At 37.4% G+C, this 24,854-nt stretch overlaps 1 protein-coding gene across 1 annotated transcript in view; it reads left to right on the top strand.

The window, feature by feature from the left end:
* CAPZA1 (capping protein (actin filament) muscle Z-line, alpha 1) overlaps positions 1-24,573 on the top strand; it is a 25,438-nt gene extending 865 nt beyond the window's left edge. Inside the window, exons 3-12 of the mRNA XM_014534665.1 lie at positions 4,124-4,127; positions 6,164-6,228; positions 9,616-9,667; positions 14,215-14,278; positions 16,253-16,459; positions 17,563-17,642; positions 18,224-18,302; positions 20,098-20,169; positions 22,536-22,598; positions 22,964-24,573. Coding sequence (XP_014390151.1) covers positions 4,124-4,127; positions 6,164-6,228; positions 9,616-9,667; positions 14,215-14,278; positions 16,253-16,459; positions 17,563-17,642; positions 18,224-18,302; positions 20,098-20,169; positions 22,536-22,598; positions 22,964-23,104 — 827 coding nt within the window. The 3' untranslated portion in view covers positions 23,105-24,573. The remainder of the gene's footprint in view (positions 1-4,123; positions 4,128-6,163; positions 6,229-9,615; positions 9,668-14,214; positions 14,279-16,252; positions 16,460-17,562; positions 17,643-18,223; positions 18,303-20,097; positions 20,170-22,535; positions 22,599-22,963) is intronic.
* The last annotated feature ends 281 nt before the right edge of the window (positions 24,574-24,854 follow it).

The raw sequence follows: 24,854 nt of genomic DNA, 5'->3' as shown, positions 1-24,854 counted from the left end.
GATTGAGGCTAGTTTAGGGCGGGTCACTTCCTGGTCTGGTGGCCCCTTCACTTCCCTTCCGCCCCTCCTTCCCCTGGAAGTGATTCTGCTGTCACGACTCCTGGACAGAGCGGTCCCTCGGTGGTGCCCGCCTCTCCCCGGGTCCCAGGAGCTGGGCTGTCCGCAGTGACCCCCGTGGGCGCCTCCGGGCGCCGGATGTGAGCACCGTCTTCCCTGCAGACGCTCCCTGGATCGCCTGGGTCTACCCCGGGCCCCGCCGGGACTCCATCCCTTGCGTCTGATAGCCTCTTGATAATAGTTGAAAAATGGTTTTCGGTTTCTTGTTAACCGATTAAGATTCGCCAACGGGTTTTTGTGTGGGTGGTTGTGTGTGTTTTTTAACTCCAGAATGGTTTTATAGAGCACGTAAACCTCAGGGTAACGCGTTCAAGCCTGGGCAAAAGCATCGTGCCTCCTCTGATGCTCCCCTGCGATGTCTGATTACAGTGGAGTTTGTCAGTGTGTAATTTGTGTGCTGCTTCCTTCAAAAGTGTCTTAAATGCAAGAGCATATTCTGTCAGGTGGAATAACTTTTTTTTTTTCTGACAGCTGCGCATCTTTCTTAACAGCTTGTCAGGCTTTTCGGTAACTATGAGATTTTAGGGCCTGCGGAAATTAGAATTATTTCATTAGGTGACCAACTTTATATCTTTTTAACAACTTACTGTGTGTGTGTGTGTGTGTATACATACATACACACCCTACACATACGCATGTGTGTGTATATATATATATATATATACACACATTTCAGAGAGGAAAGGAGAGGGGGAGAGAGAGAAACATCAATGATGAAAGACCATCATTGATCGGTTGCCTCCCGCACGCCCCTTCAGTCTGCAAGCTCTATCCACTGAGCCAAACCCGCTAGGGCAGTTGACTCACTTTAGGACAAGAATTATGTCTTTTGTTTCCTATAGTGGCGTGCAAAATGTGCACGCTTGAGTGCTTTGTAAATGTATTTCAGCTCTTCCTCTCTCTTTTTTTTCTTTTTTTTTTCAATAAAAAGATTGGGATGGTGGAGGGGACTATTTATGCTCCAGGAGTCCTCTGCACAGAATGATTTGACACAGTATACCTACATATGGCATGCCATTTTGAAATACTGAGGAATGTGCTAAACACTCACAAGCCATTGAACAGCGCTTTAGCGTTCAATTTTCTCGTTCTTGGAAATTCCCATAAACATATAAGTTTGGGGAGGGAGGAAGCATTTTATATGAACTTGTGCTGGAGAGAAAACTGTAATAAATGCTTTTTCTAAGGCAAACAGTTATGATTCAGATGAAGTAAAATACAGTGAAAATCATAGGATAACAAAACATTTTTTAGTCCAACTGATGGGTCACTTATTTTAAGCAAAAATATTGTTACAACAAAATATCACTAAGTATTTAAATAACAATAAACAGTAAAGTTTGAAGTTTATTGTGCCCAAATAGTACTATATTTACCAGTGCTGTCAGGTTTTTGTCTTTGACACTGAGTTAGAATGCCTTTTTAATTAAATTTGGAAAATATATGTGTATTTCAAAGTGCAAATAAAAATATCTTTGAATATTGTCAGTGTTTAATAACATTCATAGTATTGATTTTATAATAATAGATCTGACCTCAATAATAGATGAGGTTCCTTTCATCTCCCAGCATACCTGATGTGTTGCTTAATTTTAATGAAGAAATAGTAAGGAAATCAAAATTAGTAAGGTAAATCTGCCAAAAAAGCTGATGAATTTCACGTTCAGTAAACAGTTTTTAAATTAACCACATTGTCTTCATTAGTGTGGATAATTAAGAATAACTGCTATAGTAAGTGTCTCAATAAATCCATATGATTTGAGATTTCTGATATTTTGTTAGATTCTTATTCACAGAGATGAAACTGATAGTATTTCTCTGTTGTGGATCTATAAGTAGAAAGGAAGGGCTTTGGCTTGTAAGATTTCTTCACTTCTCTTCAGCTTCATACCCTACTTGCCCCCTTTTCCAGGCTTCTGCATCCTTTTAACTGAATTCAAGAATTGAGAAAGTATTTTTCTAACAAGACTTGTTGATATGAATATCTTAGGATTCAGAAACATAAGTAACTCTTAAATGAGATTCTTATTCTATAAAATTTTCACAACCACAGCACTATTACAAACAAATATTTAAAAATATTTTTAGCCTTAATTTGGATTGGTTCTTCCATGAAGGAATTCTAAAGTTTCCATTTTTTTCTGTTTTTAACGGAGACCTCAACTGCATTTGATTTGGGGTTGTTTTTTGTTTTTTAAGGGATATATGTCATGAAGCCAGTACAGTTTTTTATTTTTGTTACATTTTCTGAAAGCAGTGAACATAGAGGTGAATTTCATGATGATGGTCTCTGATTTCCTTGCAAGTATTTCTATAAAAGCTAGTAAGATCAACCATTTTCATAACTAACTGCTGAAGTTTTTATCACTTTATAAAGAGGAAGTTGGGTTTTTTAACTTCTGCATTGTTACCTGAAATGGTCATGATGAGCTGCCTAAATAAAACAGGAAGTAGAAAGTGTAATAACTTGTAGAAATAAGCGCTTTCAGTCTTATCCTCCGGTTCAGTTTCTGAGAACGAGCTCTACACTTCTAGTTACTAAGACCCTTCAGTTACTTTTTGGTTCCAAAAGCTTAACAAGACCAAAATGACAAGATACGGTAATTAGGAAACTTGAAATATGAGATGAGCAACTTGTTTGGGTTCTTTGCATGTCTGTTTCCTTTATTTCATGATTCAGCATTTTTCTTATCCTCAAGATTTTATTGTCACATAATAAAATAAAATATGAAATTTAGAGCTGGATCAGTGGACTCTTTTTCTTATCTCCTCCCAGTTCAAAATGCTTGCATCTCTTAATAGCCAGCATTCTCTTAGATGGCAGTTGGGCTCAACATATTCAGGCCTCAGCACAATCTTCTTTGTAGTTTTAGCCTTTTTGCAGGAAACCGGCTTAGTCTGCTCACCATAGCCACTCTGCTTCCTGTCACAACGCCACTGTCCCTGCACATTCAGGGGATCATTGCCCTTCTCATGCTGTGTTACTTTCTCGTGTTGGAGCTTGCCACACTTCTTACAGAAAGTCTTGTGGGTTTTAAGAACATTCACCGTGTTTGCGAGAGCACTAAGGGCACAGAAAGCTGATTCAGCATCTTAAAAAAAAATGCAGAGAGAATTTTAAGGCTGAAAAACAGTGCAACTGGCATATTTTTCCCCTTCAGCCTAACTAGTGGAATATTTGTGTACAACCGCAAAAATACCATAACTGAAAAGTGGATCTGTATGCTTTAAGTTTAGACAATGATCCCATCTTTAAGGCACTTTTTGAGGAACAGTTTTATCAAAATTATTTAGGAGAGATGTGGAAAATGTTGTATATGAGTGCCAAAAGGCCCTATTAGAGCTCATGAAACTACTTACACTTTTAAACTGGATTTCCTTGATTTTGATTACCTCCTTGATTGACTAGAGGAGTTATTACCCTTATCAAGTAAACCCTGAAGCTTATTTGCCGTGGTCTTTTCTAACAAGTCATCAATTAGTATTAACACTACTATTCTTTTATCTTCCGTTTTTCCAGTTCGCTTTGCTGATGTGTATTCATATAATCTGTTATAAAATCCTTGGACAGGAGCATAAATTTTCAGCAAGTACAAAATCAGATGCCCAATCTTTGGTTAAGTATAGGTTTATTATAATTTATTTTAGAACATCTAGCAATTTTATTAGGACCAGCCTTAATGCGAAGCGAAGTAGTGTAATATGTCAGAAAATTCAAACCCCAGGTTTGTCTGTTTCAGAAGCCATGCTTTTTTCACTACACTTTATTCCATGTAACAGTGATTGAAAAGAAAAACAGAATAGGAGGCCTTCATTTACTGAATTATAAAGGAGATACTGTGATGTAGTGGGAAAGAATGATTCTGAGAGTCAGGAGATTTGGCCTCTCTCTCCCTGCTGTGCTTTTAGCCACCAGTGTGATTTTGGAAAAAATCACTAACCTCTATAGGCCTCAGTTTTCCTATAAAATTGGGAGATAAGAGGAATTGGGTGAAACCAGCCGAACAGAATTTAATGAACTTTTTCAAACTCTGATTTTAAAAATATATGTTTTAAAATTGAAACATTAAAATGTTCGAGGAGTTTCTGTCATCTGCATTTGCACATTTGCCCTAATAACAAAACGGAATTCCTTGGTAACTGAAACCATGTTTTTATCCAGTGCCTAGCATAGGACCAGGTAGATAGTGTAGGCACAACCTATCGGTATGAATGAGACCAATTAGTTACACCTTCATTCATTTTAATATTTCCCCAACTCATGCTCCTTCATCTCTCTCTTCTCTCCACCCCCAACTGTTTCTGATAATCTCTAGATATTTCTTATGTTCAGGTTGTGTCCACACTCTGGGTGCCTCTTTCGGTATTCCTTGTCCTTGAGCATCTGCTGCTATTATTGGTGCCCTGCCTTGTCACTACTGGGAACATTTGACACCCCTCCACCTCTCACCCCCCGGGAGCATTTTTCCTAGTAAATCCTATAAAGCTGCAAAGCATTATGCATACCAAAATGACTATGTGTATATACTTCTAGCCTTGCAAAACCCCAAATAAAAGTATTCCCTTCATCTGCTATAAATCCCCTCCTTTAGAACCCAGAAAAACACTAGGATCAGATATCATTTGCTCTTTCCTCTCTCCAGTGCACAAATCTAAGAGTATAGGTTCTCTCATCTTCTTGAAATAAATAAATAAATATCCTTATATGGATCATCTTCTGAAAATAAGCCTGGATAAGGAAAAGTAGTTGTGATACTGAAGACAATGTGACTGCTTTGGGATTTCTGAACTAGGTGATAATTTTAATATGCACTTACTGTTATTTTCCTTTCTGCCTGCATCAGAACCTCCTGTTAATCTCATCATTTCTGTTCATCCCATTATTCTCTTTTAATCACACAAGCTCAGAACATTGGCATTATCTTTTTCACTTAGTCTTTCCTCTCATGTTCAATTAGTATTCCAATCCCGTTCATTCTTCCTTTTATTAGATTCTGTTCCTTCATTTAAAAAAAAGTATTTTAGGTATATAGGAACTATAACCACATGCTTCAAATTAAAATGGTAGAAAAAGGCTTAAGTAAAAAGTCCCCTCCCACCCGTTTTCCAACCACCCAGTTCCCCTGAGAGGCAACCAATATACCAGTTTCCTTTGTATCTTTTCAGTTAACAATATATCTAACCTGTCCACATTCCTACTACTATTGTCTGTATTCACATCATCTGTACACTGTATTGTGTGTCCACCACCCCAAGTCAAGTCTCCTTCCATCATCATTCCCTCTACGCCCTCCTCTACCTCCCTTCCTCCCCCACCAATTACCACACTGTTGTCAGTGTCCATGAGTTTTTTCTCTTTTATGGAAAACTTTTTTTTTTGATCAGTAAAAAAGTTGCCATTATTTATAATTATTGATGAAGATTGTAATAATGGAGAATATAAGGTGACTAGGACCTAAAGGTTTAAACAAGGGATATATTTGCCCGGGCTGTGTGCTCAGTGGTTGAGTGTTCAATTCTTGGTCAGGGTATATGCCCGAGTTGCGGGCTCGATCCCCAGAGTGGGGTGTACAGGAGACAGCTGATCAATAATTCTCTCTTATCATTGATGTTTCTATCTTTCTCCCTCTCCCATCAATCAAAAAAGTGTATTAAAAAAAGTAAACAAGGGATATCTATCTATATATATAAAAGGCTAAGTAACCAACCGTGCGTATTCTGACTGGCTGGCCAGCCAGCACATATGCTGTGCACTGGCAATTTCAGAATAAACGTTGACTCATGCATGTGCGATACATATAAAGCTCTTGCTGGCGCCAATCACACGTGTGTTTTAATTTTATACTATATTATATATACTATTTCGACATGTAATTTTTTGCAGTAATGTAATTACTGCACGAATCTTTCTTCTAATTAATTTCCTTTCAATGTGCACAAATCCATGTACTGGGCCACTAGTATTGAAAATGTTATAATCTGCTAATTCCTCTCCTTTTTATCTGTTACTCTTCATAACTCTCTTTCTATAAATTTTATTTCTCTAGGTACGCATAGCTGCTAAATTCATCACTCATGCACCCCCAGGGGAATTTAATGAAGTATTCAATGGTGAGTAAAGATTGGTATTTAGTTATTTAAGCCCTCCTTAGTAACATAAGCACTCATTGAGTACTTGTTAACTCTTTTAATCCTTACAACATACTATAGTTATAGCTAAAGAAATCAATATTCAAAGAGGTTAAAATAATATACTCAGTGTCACCCAGCTAATACTAGTGTCAGAGCATACTGAGGTCTGAGTCAAAAACATGGTATTAACACGTAAATTGGGATACCTATTTTTATAAGTATTTCTGTCCCAGACCGCGGCCAGCAAGGCTAGAGGGCGGACGACGAGTCCTGAGTAGGGGCGACAGGGGATTGAGAAAAAGAACGAGACAGACACAGAGACAGTAGGGAAAGCTGGGACCGGGTGGGACAGCTGCCCTCTGATGAAAGGACAGTGACCCAGAGCTGGTGCAGCACGTTTATTATATACAGCATGAGTCTAGGACAGTGGTTCTCAACCTTCCTCATGCCGCGACCCTTTAATACAGTTCCTCATGTTGTGGTGACCCCCAACCATAAAATTATTTTCGTTGCTACTTCATAACTGTAATTTTGCTACTGTTATGAATCGTAAATATCTGATATGCAGGATGTATTTTCATTGTTATAAATTGAACATAATTAAAGCATAGTGATTAATCACAAAAACAATATGTAATTATATATGTGTTTTCCGATGGTCTTAGGCGATCCCTGTGAAAGGGTTGTTCGACCCCCAAAGGGGTTGCGACCCACAGGTTGAGAGCCGCTGTTCTAGGATGTTTTACTAGAGTTTAAGACAAAGGAAATTATGTGAAATCATGGTTAAAGATCAAGCTGCAATTCTTCATTCTTGTGACTTCTTTGTAATTGTCACTCCTGGCTGAGCCCGGATAATTGTGTCCGTTCCTTGCACCTGGCTGAACTTAGATAATGAAACCCACTCCCCGGCACCTGACCTAAGGGTCAGGCTGACAACATACCTGCCTCTGGCACGGAATGTTTCCAGGACGTGGCTCTGCTGACGCCACTGGATTCATCCGACAATTAGCTCATGTGCCTTCCCAGGCACTCTCTACATATTTTATGTGAGAAAAGATTTAAAGTAGTTTAATATCAGTAAGTGTAAAAAGAATATTAAGTTGTTTTCATGGTTTTTTATCTGTCATTATAAATCATAGCTTAAATTTCTTCAGTGCTTTCATTCAGAAAGTGCCATAGTATAGGAGATTTTCTAGAGCCATTGGGACTAAACTGGCTGCATCTGGGAAGTTTGTTATATTTGCACATGTCAGCTTGTTACCCTCTCAAGATTCTCATTCATTAGATCTGGGGTGGAATCTGTTATATCAAGTTCTCTCAGGTGATTCTGAGTCACAGCCAGTTTGGGGATCACTATTCTAATACATTTACAACCTTCCATATTATTCAGTCTTTTTTTTTTTAAATATGTTTTTATTGATTTTAGAGAGAGAGAACAGAGAGAAAAACATTGAGTGGTTGCCTCCAGTAAGCACCCCAACCAGGAATCAAACCAGAACCTGGGTATGTATCCTCACCAGGAATGGAATCAGTGATCCTTTGGTGCAAGGAACGATGCCCAAACAACTGAGCCACACCAGCCAGGGCCTATTCACTGTCTTAACATAGCTTACAGCATGAAAAATGTAGATGAGGCATCTTGAACTTCACAATAAAAGCAATCATCATAATCTCAATTTATCTTAAGGGGACCCTTAAGTAAAATCATAATCTTTGTGCATCTTGGTTCAGTTTAGCAAACATTTATTTTGAAATTCTAGTTTTACATGAGAAGGTTACCTATTTGAGAGGGATTGTGTGATATTCATCTGTATCTGACCCAGCATCATAGAACAATTATAATCTCCACTGATAAAATTAATGATGTAGAGAAAGAGTAAGTAGAAGAACATATAAACATTTACTATAAGGAGTAAATAATGCAACAGGAAAATGAAGACATTCTGTTATAGACTTGTTTGTAGATTTTGAGCACTAACAGCAAAGAGAAACAAATGCAACCTTTCTAGTCTTCCACATTGACTGAATGTAAATTTTCAACAACTGAGCTTTTAGAAAATACTCCTTTGACTTGACTTTATCTGACTGATTAGTTCAGATAAATTCTTAATAATATTAATGGTCTTCATAATTAGACGTCCCTTGTTTTATTTTTGAGAACTGAATGTACAGTACCATGAAAATAATTGATACCAAATTGGTGTGACTCGGTTGGGTGCCCTCCAGTGCACCAAGAGGTTGCTGGTTCAATTCCCTGTCAGGGCACATGCCTGGGTAGCTGATCCATGTTTCTATCTCTCTCCCTCTCCTTTTCCCCTCTCTAAAATCAATAAAAACATATTTTACAAAAAAAGAATTGGCAAGCTACCTGTGACCTCAGGGCTGGTTTTTATTGGCCTGCTACACATCTGGCCTCTGCCAATCCTTTCTTTCAGAAGCTCCAAGAGTCAATGGCCTTCAGTTTGTAATTAGTGTTCCCCCTTGGAATTAATTCTTGGTAGTTTCTAGTAACAAAAGAAAAGTGACTAGACTCTTAACACAGCTTTTTTAAAAGATTATAGGCTCCCACGTGAGATTATTCAAAGAAAGATATGTTCAGCAACTTCACTGCCACTGACTAAATGTGCCCAGCTTTCTTAGTCTGATGTTACAGATAAACTTGCATTTCTTTTTTTTTTTAATATGTTTTTATTGATTTTAGAAAAGAAGGAAGAGGGAGAGAGAGAGACATTAATGATGAGAGAATCACTGGTTGGCTGCCTCCTGCACACCCCTTACTGGGGATCAAGCCCGCAACCCGGGCATGTGCCCTTGACCAGAATCGAACTCGGGACCCTTCAGTTCCCAGGCCGACGCTCTATCCATTGAGCCAAACCAGCTAGGGCAAACTTGCAATTCTTAATCTGATTTTAAAGGATTCTTTAGATACAAAATTAACAGTCCTTACTTTAACCTTCTGTAAACCATGTTTTTCATTTGTTAAGAAATTCTTTGAGAATTATATGCAAATCTATGAACATGAGCAGCTATTTGTTTGCATTTTTAGAAGCAATATATCCAAAGACTGATCTTTCAAAATCTGATTTTTAAAAAGTCAAATTTAGATCCCTGGCCAGGTAGCTCAGTTGGTTAGAGTGTCGTCCCACCAAGGTTGCAGGTTATCTCTGGTCAGGGCACATAGAAGAAGCAACCAATGAATATATAAATAAGTGGAACAACAAATCAATGTTTCTCCTTCCCTCTCTCTCTCTCTCAAATCATAAATTAAAAAATTTTTAATCTAATTTAGAAATCTGCTTAACTCTCAAGTTTGTCCTATTGAACATTGTAATTTTAACATCTTTTAACAATATTTTTCTTCCTCAGATGTTCGGCTACTACTTAGTAATGACAATCTCCTCAGGGAAGGGGCAGCACAGTAAGTATCTTTAAAAGTCTGTTTATAGTGTTATTCTAATATTGCATAAACTATGTTAATAGTAAACTGACACCCTGAAAACTTAGCTTAAAGTACTTCAAAATGAAGCAGTTTATTTTAGCAGTTTTAGTTGTTTTATTCTTAGAGAAAACATGTTTCACCAAAATGTTTACTTTCTTAAAGCTTATTATATTATTTTGCTTATTATATTATTTTACTTATTAGTTAAATATTTTGGTGTGAATTTCCCCCATTACAGCAGAGTTAAATGTTGGCTCTTGGGTTTTCTCCTATAGTTCTTTTAGCTCCTGTTGAATTTTTAAAAAACAGTTATAGAAAGATTAGGCTGCAATTGAAGAATAAAAATGTTTCTCAAATTGCCAAAGAATAGCAGATATTCATAAAGTGAATTTATGGTAAGAATTAACAGTAGAGCCCAGACGATGTGGCTCAGTGGTTGAGTGTCAACCCATGAACCACAGGGTTGCAATTCGATGCCCAGTCAGGGCACGTGCCCTTGTTGCGGGCTCATTCCCCAGTAGGGGGCATGCAGGAGGCGGCCGATCAGTGATTCTCTCTCATCATTGATGTTTCTATCTCTCTCTTCTCTCTGAAATCAATAAAAAATAAATAAAAGAATTAATCATAGAATAATAGCACTGTTATTCTACCCAGTCATTGACTTATCACTTGTCAGGCTAATCTTTATAAAGAAGCATTTTCATTTTGTCTTTGTTTTAAAAAAGTTACAGTGGTAGCCTTAGCTGGTGTGGTTCAGTGGATAGAGCATCAGCCTACGGACTGAAGGGTCCCAGGTTCAAGTCCAGTCAAGGGCGCATGCCCTAGTTGCGGGCTGGACCCCCAGAAGGGAGCGTGCAGGAAACATCCGGTCAATGAGTTTCTCTCATCATTGATGTTTCTATCTCTCTCTCCCTCTCCCTTCCTCTCTGAAATCAATAAAAATATATGTTTTTTTAAAATGTTATAGTGGTATAGGTTTGCTTGTTTTGTTTTTGTTGCGTCTTCAGTTCTAAATACTGTCTAGCTTTCAAGGCCCCTGGTTATCTGGCTTTATCACTACTCTCCTTTACTCTTCAGTATATTTTATTTAATTTACTCTCTATCCAACTGGTCCAGAGTTCCTTTGTAAAGAGGAAAACATAATTGGATATGTCTGGGAAAGGGTGAGGTGGGGAGATGGGATAAGGACTTTGATGCAGAACATCAAATAATTATGAATGCATTTGGTCTGAAATATAATTGGTTTAGATGTTAACTATAGAAAGCTGTTAAGCTGCTGCCTGGGAAACAGTCATCTTCTGCCCTGTCCATACTGCTTTTTGGAACTCATTTTGGGACCAGATTCTACAAACCTAAAATTTGCACACCATCACTATAATTATCATTATGAAAAATATCCTAATTATACATTGACTTAGACACACACTAAAGAGACATTCTAATTTCCCTTAGGTGCATAGATTCTGCCATAGAAAAAAAACATTAATGGCTGGCTAGTTCAACCCGTTTACCCTGTGCCCTTTCATTGAAAAAATCTCATCTATGTTTTGTCAACATTTGGTTATTCCATCTGAATGCTTCTAATAATGAATTCGCTATTTCACAAGGCAAGTTCTTTAGTCTTCCTGCTTTATTGGTCTTAGTTTTATCCTTGAGAGCTACCCAAACTTAAATCTTCTCTGTACTTGGTAAGGGGGATTGGGAGTGGGATGTCAAGATCCAAGGATGAGTACATCCTAAGCCTGTTGTCCATTTCCAGTTAGGAGTGACAGTAGAATTTGGTGTGAGTTCAGATGCTTCAATAGTTTTAATTACACTGACAATAATGCTTTGTATTTATTAATATTCTGGTTCTTATGGACTCTAGATTCTTGGAAAACCTCTTCCTAAAGGAGAATGTCTTATGCTCAAATATTTGATTTTCCATACAAATGAAGAGTTCAGTTTTATTTCCAATAATGAGGTACTTTGGTCCCTTGGTCCTAGTCCTCATAGGTAGCACTCAGTAAGTGTTGTCCCAGTAATTATCATCCTTATCATTGCCTTCTATGTAAAATGAAGAAGGCTTAAACAACCTAGGAGTTACCCTCTTTCCTGGATTTCCACCAGAATCATTCTCTGATAATTCCGAACACTTCTGCACTAAATAGGGTTTTGTAGACCATGTTAAAGAGGAGGTTTTATTCTGAGAGAGATAGGAAATTATTAGTGTTTTAAGCAGAGAATAACATGATGACTCTTACATTTTAGGGTAATCACTGGCTGCTATGTAGGGGTGGGCAAAGATTGAAGTAAAATGAGTGCTTAGAAGACCGAGTGGTTCAGAGATAAATGGTGGTGGTTTGGACTAGAGAAGCAATTTTTAACCAGTATGCTACAAGAATTTTTAAAACATTCAACACGTGACCATTTATTAGGGAGCACTGACTTCTTTTCCCTTAGATTGTCAAATTTTAATAAATGACAGTAGCCTACACAACAATAGCTATTTGGTGTGAATACCCTGTCTTGAACCATAAATATATAGGTCATATAATATAGTTGCATCTTATCGGTCACCTTGCATAATAAGGTTGTAACTGATTAGTTAATTCTTGGTACCAGAAATCCTTATATACAAATACAGGTACCTAATTTTTTAAAAGTCACTTTGGAGCAAAAAAGATAGGTAATTAGTGTGTGTGTGTGTGTGTGTGTGTGTGTGTGTGTGTGTAAATCAAAATTATACTTAGAGTGACAGTGGTAGAATTGGTGGGACGGAGTAAGACTCTTAATATGTACTCAAGGTAGAACTACAAGATTTACTGATGGATTAGATGTGAAGTATGAGAGAAAGAAGAATCAAGGATGATCTGATGGTAACAGATTGTAGTGTAATCTACACTCTAGGACATACCCTAGAATGAAGTACTTATTTATTCCCTATTCTTAAGCTTTTTAAAAAAAATAATAAATATGAACACTTAATTTATATTTTCTTCTAAAGAGCCAGTGTATTTAGCACTTATTTTGCTACATGGAGATATGGTATTATAAGGAAATGATTCATTAAAAGACACAACAATAACTTAGGATGAGAAGATTGATGATTAGCCTTAACTATTTGATGTTCAAATATTTGTTACTTTGGTTTCTCTTGAAAAGTCTAGGAAAGATTCTATGCTTTGCTTAAAAGGAGTGATCTGGCAGATGTTTTAGCGGGTTAAAATTGGGCTGGAGAGATGTTTAATTCTTCTCTTGGCAAGTGAATTGTGTGAGAGGACTGATACTGCATAAGCATATAAGTGTATTATGTTTTTTTTTCTGTTTGTTTGTTTTTTAATAGATTTTATTGATTTTTCATAGAGAGGAAGAGAGAGGGATAGAGAGTTAGAAACATCAATGAGAGAGAAACATCGATCAGCTGCCTCTTGCACACCTTCTACTGGGGATGTGCCCACAACCAAGGTACATGCCCTTGGCTGGAATCGAACCTTTCAGTCCGCAGGCTGACGCTCTATCCACTGAGCCAAACCGGTCAGGGCTATTATGTTTTTTTATACTGAAGCTTATTTCCATCTTTCTTTTGCCTTATCTTTTACTTTAGCTTACTTTGTAAGATGTACTAGGAAGCAATTGAAAATGCAGATTTAAGCAAAAGATGAAAACATGAATAATAAAAAATATGAAAAATAAAAAAAGAAAATACAAAGTTTCATAAATCTAGCACCGAAGAAATAAACAATATGAGGCATGTACTTTGAATCTTTATTCTATCCCTTTTTTTTTCTTTTTTTTTTTATAACCTCTACTCAGCCTTAGGTTCTCCTGTGAGACTTGACTGATGCTCAACTCTCACCTCACTCTCCCCATGTCATATACATTCCGGTACATTTAATTTTTTGGTATTTTTTAAAAATATTTTTATTGATTTTTAGAGGAAGAGGAAGGGAGAGAGAGATAAACATCCATGTAAGAGCAGAGCATCAATCGTCTGCCTCCTGCACACCCTCTGATGGGGATTGAGCCTGAAACCTGGGCATGTACCCTGACGGAATCAAACCAGCCACCTTTCGATGCACAGGAGGATGCCCAACCAACTGAGCCACACTGGCCAGGGTGCCTTCCAGAACATTTAATTATGGTCTCTCCTACCTCAGAGCCCAGAACAAAGAATACAAGATTTCCAGAATAGTGCCTCAATGGAAGATACTTTTTGAATTACTGAAAGCTCCTATCTAAATGATTAAACTGTTGGTAATTCACTATAATCAGATAGCTTAAAATTTAGGAACCATCCAAATGTGAGCTGTGTTGGAATTTAGGAGTGGAGAGGAAAAGGGAATTTCAGAGCTTAGTGCACTTCTGAGATGCTGTGGAGAGGAGTTCCTGCGGAAAGCTGGAAGACATTACAGTATCACCAGTTGCCTAGAGATAAAGGGAAAAAGACCAGGGAGTGTTTCACCTTCTCTTTTGCTATTATGTGAAGTACGTTTTGTGTTTATATATAATTCTTTCTTTTTTATTTTTTCACTTTTGAAAAACAGTGCATTTGCCCAGTATAACATGGATCAGTTCACACCTGTGAAGATAGAAGGATATGAAGATCAGGTAAAAATTATTTCTATTTCATAGGCTATGCCTGAAAGATAATAGAAATCCTATAAACCAAAGTAGATATAAAAATGGCTAATTTTGTCAACATTTCCATATAAGTAATAACCAACTTAAAAATATAGTCAAAAGGAGATCAGATTCTTAGCCATAACAGCAAAAAAAAAAAAAAGATATTACTTGGACAATTAAAGATGTATGGTTTATTAGATATCACAGCATATAACAAAGAATCAACCACAGTGGGTCAACTAAATGGAGATCTTATTTTTGTTACGTAGGAGTTCGGAGGTAATAGGGCTGATATGGCAGCCCTGTGGTGTCATCAGAAACCCAGGTTGCTTCTAGCTCTATTCTGCCATTCTTAGGTATGGTTTTCATTATGCCCTCAAGATAGCTGCTCCATTTCTGGGCAGTGAATCTGTGTTCCAGGAAAGAAAGAGGAGGTAGGTTTGAAACGTGCTATTGGTCATTCCAGAAGCCCCTTCCAATCGTATGTTTAAATAAATGGAAAACAATAGATTTAAGTGTCATGTTTCTGGATAAGAAATATAAATAATATGGAAAGCTTATCTGAGTAGAAATATCCTATATAATAAAAGGCTAATATGCAAATCAACCGAACGGTGGAACGACCAGTCGCTATGAGACACACTGACCACCAAGGGGCAGACACTCAATGCAGGAGCTGCCCCCCTGGTGGTCAGTGCACCAGAAGCCAGGCTCACAGCTGGCGAGTGCAATGGCAGTGGTGGGAGCCTCTCCCGCCTCCACGGCAGCATTAAGATTGTCCGACTGACAGCTTAGGGCTGCTCCCCCCTAAGCCATCAGTCGGACATCTCCCAAGGGCTCCCAGACTGCGAGAGGGTGCAGGCTGGGCTGAGGGAACCCCCCAAGTGCATGAATGTCATGCACCAGGCCTGTAGAAAATGATATGAGAACATTTGTTTTTCAAATAGATTTTATACAGTTCTTGTGAAAATTATTATTGACCATACAGCAGTATTCTGATCAAGAACAACAGTGAAGGGAGACTGCTAGCAAACATAAAGACAAGCAATGGGTGGAGAAACCTTAAACCTAAGTATCATAAACAGAAGGAAAAGGAAACAGTTCCTAAAATGTATAAGATTAATCTAACTGATTTTCAGTGCCAGCTATATATCTAGATTATTTCTTGGGTTTAAAGTTTATCTGTTTTTTTTTAAAGAAAAAAAAATAATGTAACGGCAAGCCCATCCCTCTGGGTGTCTCTTAGTGTTTCATGCCAGAGCAAACTGACCTTGAACCATTACCTGGCCCCTACTCCTGGGCTGTAGTAGGAAATGGAAAGTGAATCATAACTTGAGTAATAACGAAACATTAGAAAAATTTGTAAAAGAAAGTGGCTTCTGCATAATAAGTTTTACAAATAAGATTTTAAAAGGAGGTAATATGCACTCAAACATCTGTAATAATAAAAGCGTAATATGTTAATTAGACCAGACAGCCGAACGACCTTCCAGACAACCTTCCAGACGAAGCCGGGGCTGCGAGGGCCGAGCTCCTTGCACAAATTTTGTGCATCGGGCCTCTAGTAATAGATATAAAGATTATTCAGATACCTAAGGATGATGTCAAGAGTTCATTGAATAAATAAGGAACAGACATGAACCAACTGCACCCAGTAGGGGAATATAAAGCAAACTTGGAAAAGTGTTAGAGTGCCTAGTAATAGTAATTAAAGAAGTGCAGATTAAAATTTTAATGTGATATATTTACCTTTTAGTTACAAAAGTTGCAACATTAAGAAGAAGCTTTATGAGGGTTAGACTAAAGAATAAAATTACTTGATGGAAATATTGGTAAGGAAGAAATCTGACTAAATGAAAAGTTAACTGTCTTCTTCAGAAATTTTATTTGCTTTGTAAAATGTGTCAACAGCTGTCTTTTTTACAAAAGTTACTCATGATTGTAATTATTCTTTGGAAGGTCTTAATTACAGAACACGGTGACTTGGGTAACAGCAGATTTTTAGATCCCAGAAACAAAATTTCCTTTAAGTTTGATCACTTACGGAAAGAAGCAAGTGACCCCCAGCCAGAGGAAGTAGATGGAGGTCTGAAGTCTTGGAGAGAATCCTGTGACAGCGCTTTAAGGGCCTATGTGAAAGACCATTATTCCAGTGGCTTCTGTACTGTTAAGTATCTGCCTGTTTCATTATGAGAGTATTTAATTGCTTTCCTTTACCCATTCTTTGAGGGCATTAGCCAGCCAAATATCACTTCTTTCTTCTTAGGTACAGTCTCCTGCATTTTATTCCCTGAATAATGTTTGAAAGGAGTATGAATGGAAAATTTTATATGGAAAATTATTTTCTTAAATCCCAGTTGCATAAAAATTTTAAATCTTAGTCAATGTATCCTATTTCACATTTCGTCAGAAATTACCTCACTCCCACCAAGGAAAAAAAAAAAAAAAAGGCCCTAGCTGGTTTGGCTCAGTGGATAGAGCCTGCAAACTGAAGGGTCCCAGGTTGCAGGCTTGATCCCTAGTAGGGGACATGCAGGAGGCAGCCAATCAGTGATTCTCTCTCATCGATGTTTCTCTCTCTCTCTCTCCCTCTTCCCCTCTCCCTTCCTATCTGAAATCAATTAAAAAAAAATTTTTTTTTTAAGTCATCAAAGGTCTTTAGCTTAGACGTGTTTCTAACTATGAGCTAGACATCTTCTATCAAAATTTCCCAATTTGTTAATGGTACCACCCACCATCTTTCTAGTTACCCAAGCATGCAAGTACTTACTTGCTTTTGCCCTTCACTTGCAGTATATTGCTAGACCTTTGATTGTGCTTCTGCATCTTGCTGTCCATTGATACTACCCTAACTTACTGCCTAGATTAATTCCGTGGCCTCCTGATTAATATTGGTTATTTAGTTCTGGAGGCGATATAACAAACAAAGATATAACAAACCCTAGTTTCTTACCTGAACGTTACTCATCTTTTATTCCCAGTCTCTACTTATGAGACCATCATCTGTCTTATAAGGTCCAGCCTAACTGGCACCCCCTGTATCTGAAACCAGTATTTCTCTCTGTATTCCTGTACCTCTGTCTCATCTAGAACTTAATATGTTCTGCTTAGTGTTCATATCCCATGAATTCTTTTGAATTTTCAGCTCATCCTCTCTGATTCTTTATTTCCCCAAAAGATTTAACGATTTAGCACACTGCTTTTATGCAGCATTTGTTGTTAGATCAAATGTGTTTTCAGAGTCTAACTTTTTTTTTTTTTAACAATAGGTTTATGCTAAAACTATAGATGGGCAACAGACCATTATTGCATGTATTGAAAGCCACCAGTTTCAGCCTAAAAATTTCTGGTAAGAAAGTAGATGTTCTATTTGTATCTCATTTATATTGGAAAGGAACCAAACCAGATTAATAAAGTGCCCAGTTAAAAGTCTGAGTTTGCCCTGGCTGGGTAGATCAGTTGATTGAGCGTTGTCCCAACATGCTAAGGTTTCAGGTTCGATCCTTGGTCAGGGCACACATAAGAATCAACCAGTGAATGCATAAGTTAAATAACAAATTGATGTTTCCCTTTCTCTCTCTGAAAAAAAAACAATAAAGAAAAAAATAAAAAAGTCTGAGTTTTACTTGGATTTGGTTAACAATACTTTGGTTAATTGCATAACACAGCAGCTCATCCATCTGTTTGTGGAAGAGGCACTCATGAACAGATTAACATGGTTTTTTACTCCAATATAAAAAATGAAAGTAAAAATAACTTGGAAAAGGCTTATGATTAGGCCACTTGTATGCAAACATATTTGATTTGTTAAACTAGAAATGATTTGTTTCCTTTTTTCTCTTTCCCAAGTTATCTGCCTCAGTGAGAAATCACCTTTTACTTACGCTTATTGCTAATTCTATAGTGATGTGTGTGTGTGTCTTTTAATAGGAATGGTCGTTGGAGATCAGAATGGAAGTTCACCATCACACCGCCTACAGCCCAGGTGGTTGGAGTACTTAAGATTCAGGTGAGATTCCCAACATGTTAATAGGCCACATATTAAAACATCACATCTTCCACAGAAACATTCAAGTTGGAATTTGTTCTGTTATGAAAAATAAGAAACAACTATATGTAGATGCAAAGGGAGACCAATGGTAGAAATAGAAGCTTCCTTCCTGGGGAAGTAAACAGAGAGAGCTATTCTAGCTTGATAAAGGATAGTCATGTGGAGTGTACTGCTTGCTTGTTATTTTCTTCTTTCAAAGATAATCTAAGACCTTCCCAGAAATTATCAAAAAATAGTTCTAGGAAATAGAAAAATAAGTAATTACTAAGAAATGACTATATAGCAGCTACTGTAACTTATGGTCTTTCATGTATATTGTCTCATTTAAGTATTTACATATACATAAAACTTAGCTCTTTGGTTTGAAGAAAGCTACATGAATGGGTTATTTTGTTTTGTTTATTTTACAATAGTGACAAGATTTTAAAATCAAGTAAATAAAACAGGAATTTTTATAAAGATTGCATGAGAAAATATAAGGAATAAGTAAAATGTATTGCATAATGCCTAACACATAGTAATGACTTAATAAATAATGCTAAGGTACTGCAGATTATTGCTCCTTTCTTTTCCTTTTCTGCTTTATCTCTGAAAACATTTCCTTTTATTCAATTATCTCCTGATAGTGTGGACTAGATAAAGGAAACAGGCATTACCTGGACTATTATTCTGGAATTATGCCCTCAATTTTAGTTCCCTTCCCTTTATTTTGTTCATAACACAAGTATAATCTTTCTAAAACAATCCCTTTCCCTGGATCCCCATCACTCATAATAGGAGAAAGTCCGAATTCTTAACATGGTTTCTAAGGCTGTTTGCTCTTCACAGTCTATCTCCAGCTTACTTCGTAGCAATGTCTCACAATGCAACACTCCCCTCCTTCACACATCCTTATCTGCAGTCAGTTCTTTGTTCTTCCCTCAAGGAAACCAGTTGTGCTCCATTCTCTTGTCCTTTTTTATCCCCTTGCTAGATACCCTTCTCTACCTTGTCCACTTAGATGACAACTCCTGTTTCCAAGACCACAGGGTACAAATGCACTTAACAAAGGAAATTCTCATCTTATTCTGTATGACCAGTTTATAGCCATGTTAAGATGACTGAACCTATCTTGTAAGTTGCCAAGATTTCCTGAGCCTTATGTCATTGATTGATTAGTCTGTCTCTCGTGTATTCCTCTTTTTTTGCTAATTGTTTTCATAATTACAGCACCCACTTTACCTTATATCCTTACAACTGCTTTTGTCTTTCTTATTTTTGTAGCCTAATTTACCAATATTTGTTTTTCAATCCTGTCTTTACCCCTCAAACTTTTCCTGCACTTGGTCAAATCTGCTTGTCAATATTGATGATACTGTATATGGAAAGATGCGTAAGGAATTAGAATCCATTAAAATTCCTTGGTTTTCACAGAGAAAAACTAATGTTTAATGATTTTATTTTAATACTGTTAAGCGTGAAATCATTCAAGTTCTTTGCATCACAATGCCTAGTGTGGTGCCTGAAATGCATTAAGACATAATAAATGTTTGTTGAACTTAATAATCAGTTTTCCCTGCAAAGGAAAGAGAGAATTCTTAAATTTGAGTGTTCTGTGCATTTTAACCGCCATAGTAAATTACCATTGGTAATAATAATTATTCATTCAGAGTTGGTAAAGATTGGGAATGGCTTAAGGCATGGATATGTGCCCTAAGCAACAGGTTTCTATATGGACTACACATAAACTTGCTCACAACATTGTTTCACGCAGGTACACTATTATGAAGATGGCAATGTTCAGTTGGTTAGTCATAAAGATGTACAGGACTCAGTAACTGTTTCGGTGAGTGTGAAGAATTTAATGTCTGTCTCATTTGTGTCTTGTTTCTCTTTTAAAAATCAGTGTTGATCCTGAGGGCTGATTCTGCTGTTAGAAATTCAGTTTGTTTTCAGTGCTTTGATTTTGGCAGCTTATAAGAGTATATAACCAACCAACTATATTAGTTCAAAGTCTTTGACTCAGAATAGTGGCCTTAGAGAATTGAGACTTCCGTCTTTCTCTTTCTCAGTTGTGAGATTTGCTCAAGGACAGCAATATCTTCAGTCAGTAACAACCAGGAGGAAAAAAAGATTGCCAACCTAAATCCTATCGGACTGCATTTATATCTTTAGAGAAACAACATTTTTAGGAATATTCCATCAAAAAGTATTCTGTGTTCTGTACCTGGAAAGAAGGGATATTCTCACTACTTGTATTCTCACCACTTCTTTATATTCCTAAAAGTTACTGAGCACTCTCATGTAGCTTTAGTTTATGTGTTTTATATCTATCAGTATTTACCTTATTAGAAATAAAAAACTGTATGGTGCCAGATGAATACTAGAATTATTGGGATGATCACTTTGTAAGGCATATAAATGTCCAATCACTATGTTGTGCACCCGAAACTAATAGAATATTGTGTCAACTGTAATTGAAAATATTTTTAAAGAAAAAAATTTCAAATGCAAAAAAATTAAAACTGAGAAATATTAAATTTTTATTAATTAAAAATTGCAGTAACAAGCCCATTAGTTTTTAACCTAAATAACATTTTCATGGAAAACAACTGTTTTTCAAACCAAAAATAATTAATGAAAAGAATGACATTGGTTTACATTTTCACAAATCGTTCAATGTCTGGCTTACTAAAAGAACTAAATCCTCATGTGCTTCACACATGCCATTGGCCTCAGAGTGATCAGATCATCACACACATGTAGCTTCTATGAAACTATACTGAATATACATGAGAGTAAGAGTAAAAAAGGCAAGTAGCTTTCTCTTAGTATTATTATAAAACTAGAGGCCCAGTGAACAAAATTCGTGCACTGGTAGGTTCCTTAGCGGCTGCCAGCTGCTGGCCGGGTACTCCCTCCCTTCCCCCAGCCCCCCCCTCTCCCCCCACTGCTGGTCACTGGTCGCCCTGCGATCATATCGGCAGGGCATCGGGTCCCCAGTCAGCTCCCTCAGCACCTGGGAGCCCGGTGTCAGTGGGATGATCGAATCAGCGGGGTGATGGGCCCTGCCCGGTGACCAGTGGCTTGCACCAGCCTTGGCTTGGCATTGCCCACTCACCCACTCCACTATCCCGCCCCAGTCCTGCTCTCATTGGGGCCCATCGGGGCCTGCAGCAGTTCCACTGCCACCCGCTGCCAGTGCCACGTCGCCAACGCCCGCTATGTTCTGCGCCGCTCCCTGGTGGTCAGTGCACTTATAGCAAGCAGTCAAACTCCCGGCAGAACTCCTGGCTGAGGGGACAATTTGCATATTATGCTTTTATTATATAGGATTGAAAATAGTTTTGACTATTTGAAAGAATCTGGGGACTGCTGCTCTGCATTAAATCTTACCCTCCTGCCTTTAATTCTGTTGTACTTAATGGTGAAAGGAAGAGAGATTCAGTTCATTTTATACCTGAATCGTGTAGAGCAAAATGTGATCGGTTGGGTTAGCATCATAAATAGTAAATAGAGGAATATATGAGCTTAACTTATATGACCGATATATCTGAGGGCATTGTTAATATCATCTTAAAGCAGAAATATTTTCAAGGCATAAAAATCTACAGATATCACCCTAACCGGTTTGGCTCAGTAGATAGAGAGTTGGCCCTTGACTTGAAGGTTCTCAGGTTTGATTCCAGTCAAGGGCACATACCTAGGTTGCAGGCTTGATCCCCAACCCCAGTCGTTGCACATGCAGGAGGCAACCAATTGATCTCTCTCTCTCTCTCTCTCTCTCTCTCTCTCTCTCTCTCTCTCTCTCTAAAAATCAGTGGAAAAAATATCCTCGGGTGAGGATTAACAAAAATGAAAAAATATGAAGACATCATGATGGTGCCTTATGGGCATACTGTGATAGATTGAAAAGAGCATGGCCTTTTTTGGGCAAAGACCTGGATTCAGATCCCATCATTATCATTCAAAAGCTGTATGATTTTGGTCAAGTCACTTAAGAGGATTCTGTTTTCTGCAAAATGGAAGTGATGATGATAACAGATCTTCACAGGGTTGTTGAAGAGAATCAAAGAAAATAATGTGCATGGGAACACTTGATAAACTATAAATTGTGCACATGTTAGTTAAGATAGACTTCTCGCTATCTCTTTATTCACTGCTTTCACATTTTTAAAAATTCATATTTTTCTTTTCTCCTCTCTTCACTAGAATGAAGCACAAACTGCCAAGGATTTTATTAAAATCATAGAACATGCAGAAAATGAGTATCAGGTAAGAAGATTTAGAACTAACTTTTCTAGACCTACTACCTTCTTATTTTGCTGTTAGCATATTTTGTTAGACTTCTCTTTGTCCTTGTAACATAAAAATGTGTTGTTCAATGTTACTAAGTGTGGAGAATTTGCAGACCTTGCAACTTGGCATTGTACTTAGAATCAAGGTTTTGATATGGAAAGGGACTGTAGCCCTAGTTTAATAAATAATATAGGTGGGCTTCTTAACCCACTTCAGAGATTGGAGAGGAGTTCAGTAGAAATAATATGCCTGTCTGTTCTTCCTAGGGGACTCAAGAATGTCCTTGACCTCATTTACTTTACTTTCTGTTCAAGTAACTTGGCTTTAATTATCCATTGCAGACAGCAATTAGTGAAAACTATCAAACAATGTCAGACACCACATTCAAGGCCTTGCGCCGGCAGCTTCCAGTTACCCGCACCAAAATCGACTGGAACAAGATACTCAGCTACAAGATTGGCAAAGAAATGCAGAATGCTTAAAGGCTTAATCTAAGATTCTTCAATACATGGAAAGAAAGGTTTCAATGTATGGTCATATGATAAATAAGTGATTTATAAACAAGAGTGATATTTTGCTAGGGCTTTCAAAGTTAACAGGTTTTCTAGCCTCATGGAATACTGTTGAACCTATAGCATTGTCTTGATACTTTTATGTTCTCTGACTTGTAATTTTCTGTTTTCACTATATCTACCTGTAAATTTTTTTTTTTAATTCTGCCACATTTAATGATGGAGAGAAAGATCTATCCTGGAGTCATTTTACTGTTTAGAAAATTTTCCTAGCCATAAAGCCCTGTTTCTGATATAGACAGGTAATATGTTCACTGCTTTTATACCCCTGTCCTTCAAAGCACACCTGGTACTTCCATGGTTTATACTGATCATCAACAGCTAAAGAGGCTGTGCTACCAACTGTAGCCGAATGGAAGACACATCCATCCTCTCCCTCAACTGCCTTGATCATCTCTTAGAGCATTGCGTAACTGTAGTTTTCAAAAGTTTGGATCAGGGCTTTTCAGGTCCTTTTGTTGGGCACAGGAAGTTTTCTGGAAATTCCATTATAGCCAGCTTCTCCCGGGAAGTTGTTTTTAAATCCAAAGACTTGAACCACATTCCCTGCACATGAACGTGTTTGCTTTTTTCCCTTCCTTATTGTCTCTTCCTGTCTAGTACCATTGTAGTTGTAGATATCTGCATTTTTAGCAGAGTTTTACCCATTATTGTTTTTTTAATATTCCAGAACTGCTGACATACGAGGGATGTAGTAGAGTATCAGAGTTGAAAAATGAAGATGAAGAAATAATAGGTATCTGTGCTTTAATACATGTGGCAGGATTGTACTATAGGCAAACAAATCAAACAGCTCTGTAAATCACAAACAAAACCTAAAAATGAACCAAAGTGAAAAGGATAACTTCCCGGCAGTATCTTTCTATTGTAGCCTGTTATTTAAGGGAATACTAGTGATTTGTTCTAAATAGGATGTAAAACTTGTTCTACATGACTTTTCCTCAGTCCTGCCTGCCAAGAACTTAAATGTAACTGTGATATAGCAACCCTTCTAGGTTTATGGGCAGGTATATGTGTGATCTCAGAATACACAGGTGACATAGATATGATATGACAACTGAAATGGTGGATTCATTTACATTGTTTACACTTCTATGACCAGGCCTTAAGGGAAGGTCAGTTTTTTAAAAACCAAGTAGTGTCTTCCTACCTATCTGCATATGTCAAAAAAGAAGGGTGTTTGTGCTTCAGCTTTGTTTTTGCTCAGTAATACAGTCAAGCAAGAATTTGTTTCCAAGTGACCTATTGAGCTGTGTAAGCATATTTGTTTATTTCAAATAAAATATATTTGTATTATTTGTCATTCATACTATCCATCCATACCACACCATCCTCTGTATCAGGTAGTCCAATAGAAATATACCTGTTTTGTTCTTAAATGGTCTAAGTCTCCTTTTTGATTCGTCCCTTCAGCCTTAGTTCTCAGGGTAACATGTGGAAGTGTATTTGAAGAAAGCGTTCAAGGGTCTGAAATTGGTTCCGACCTTCAACTATTCTAGTTATAGTGAATAGACAAAGACTTGCAAAGAATAGGTGTGTGTTTGGAGCAATGTCTCTATGGATCATACTGCTTTTCTCTCAGAGACTACCAGTGGTTCAAAGGTTTTGTTTTGGATTTTCAATTTCTGTCAAATAGGAAAATCTAGTTGTGTTCTACCTA

Source organism: Myotis brandtii, unplaced genomic scaffold, assembly GCF_000412655.1.
Source record: "Myotis brandtii unplaced genomic scaffold, ASM41265v1 scaffold131, whole genome shotgun sequence".
Classification (NCBI taxonomy): Eukaryota; Metazoa; Chordata; class Mammalia; order Chiroptera; family Vespertilionidae; genus Myotis; species Myotis brandtii.
The sequence above is the reverse complement of the archived record's forward strand: the minus strand, read 5'-3'. Positions and strand labels throughout refer to the sequence as shown.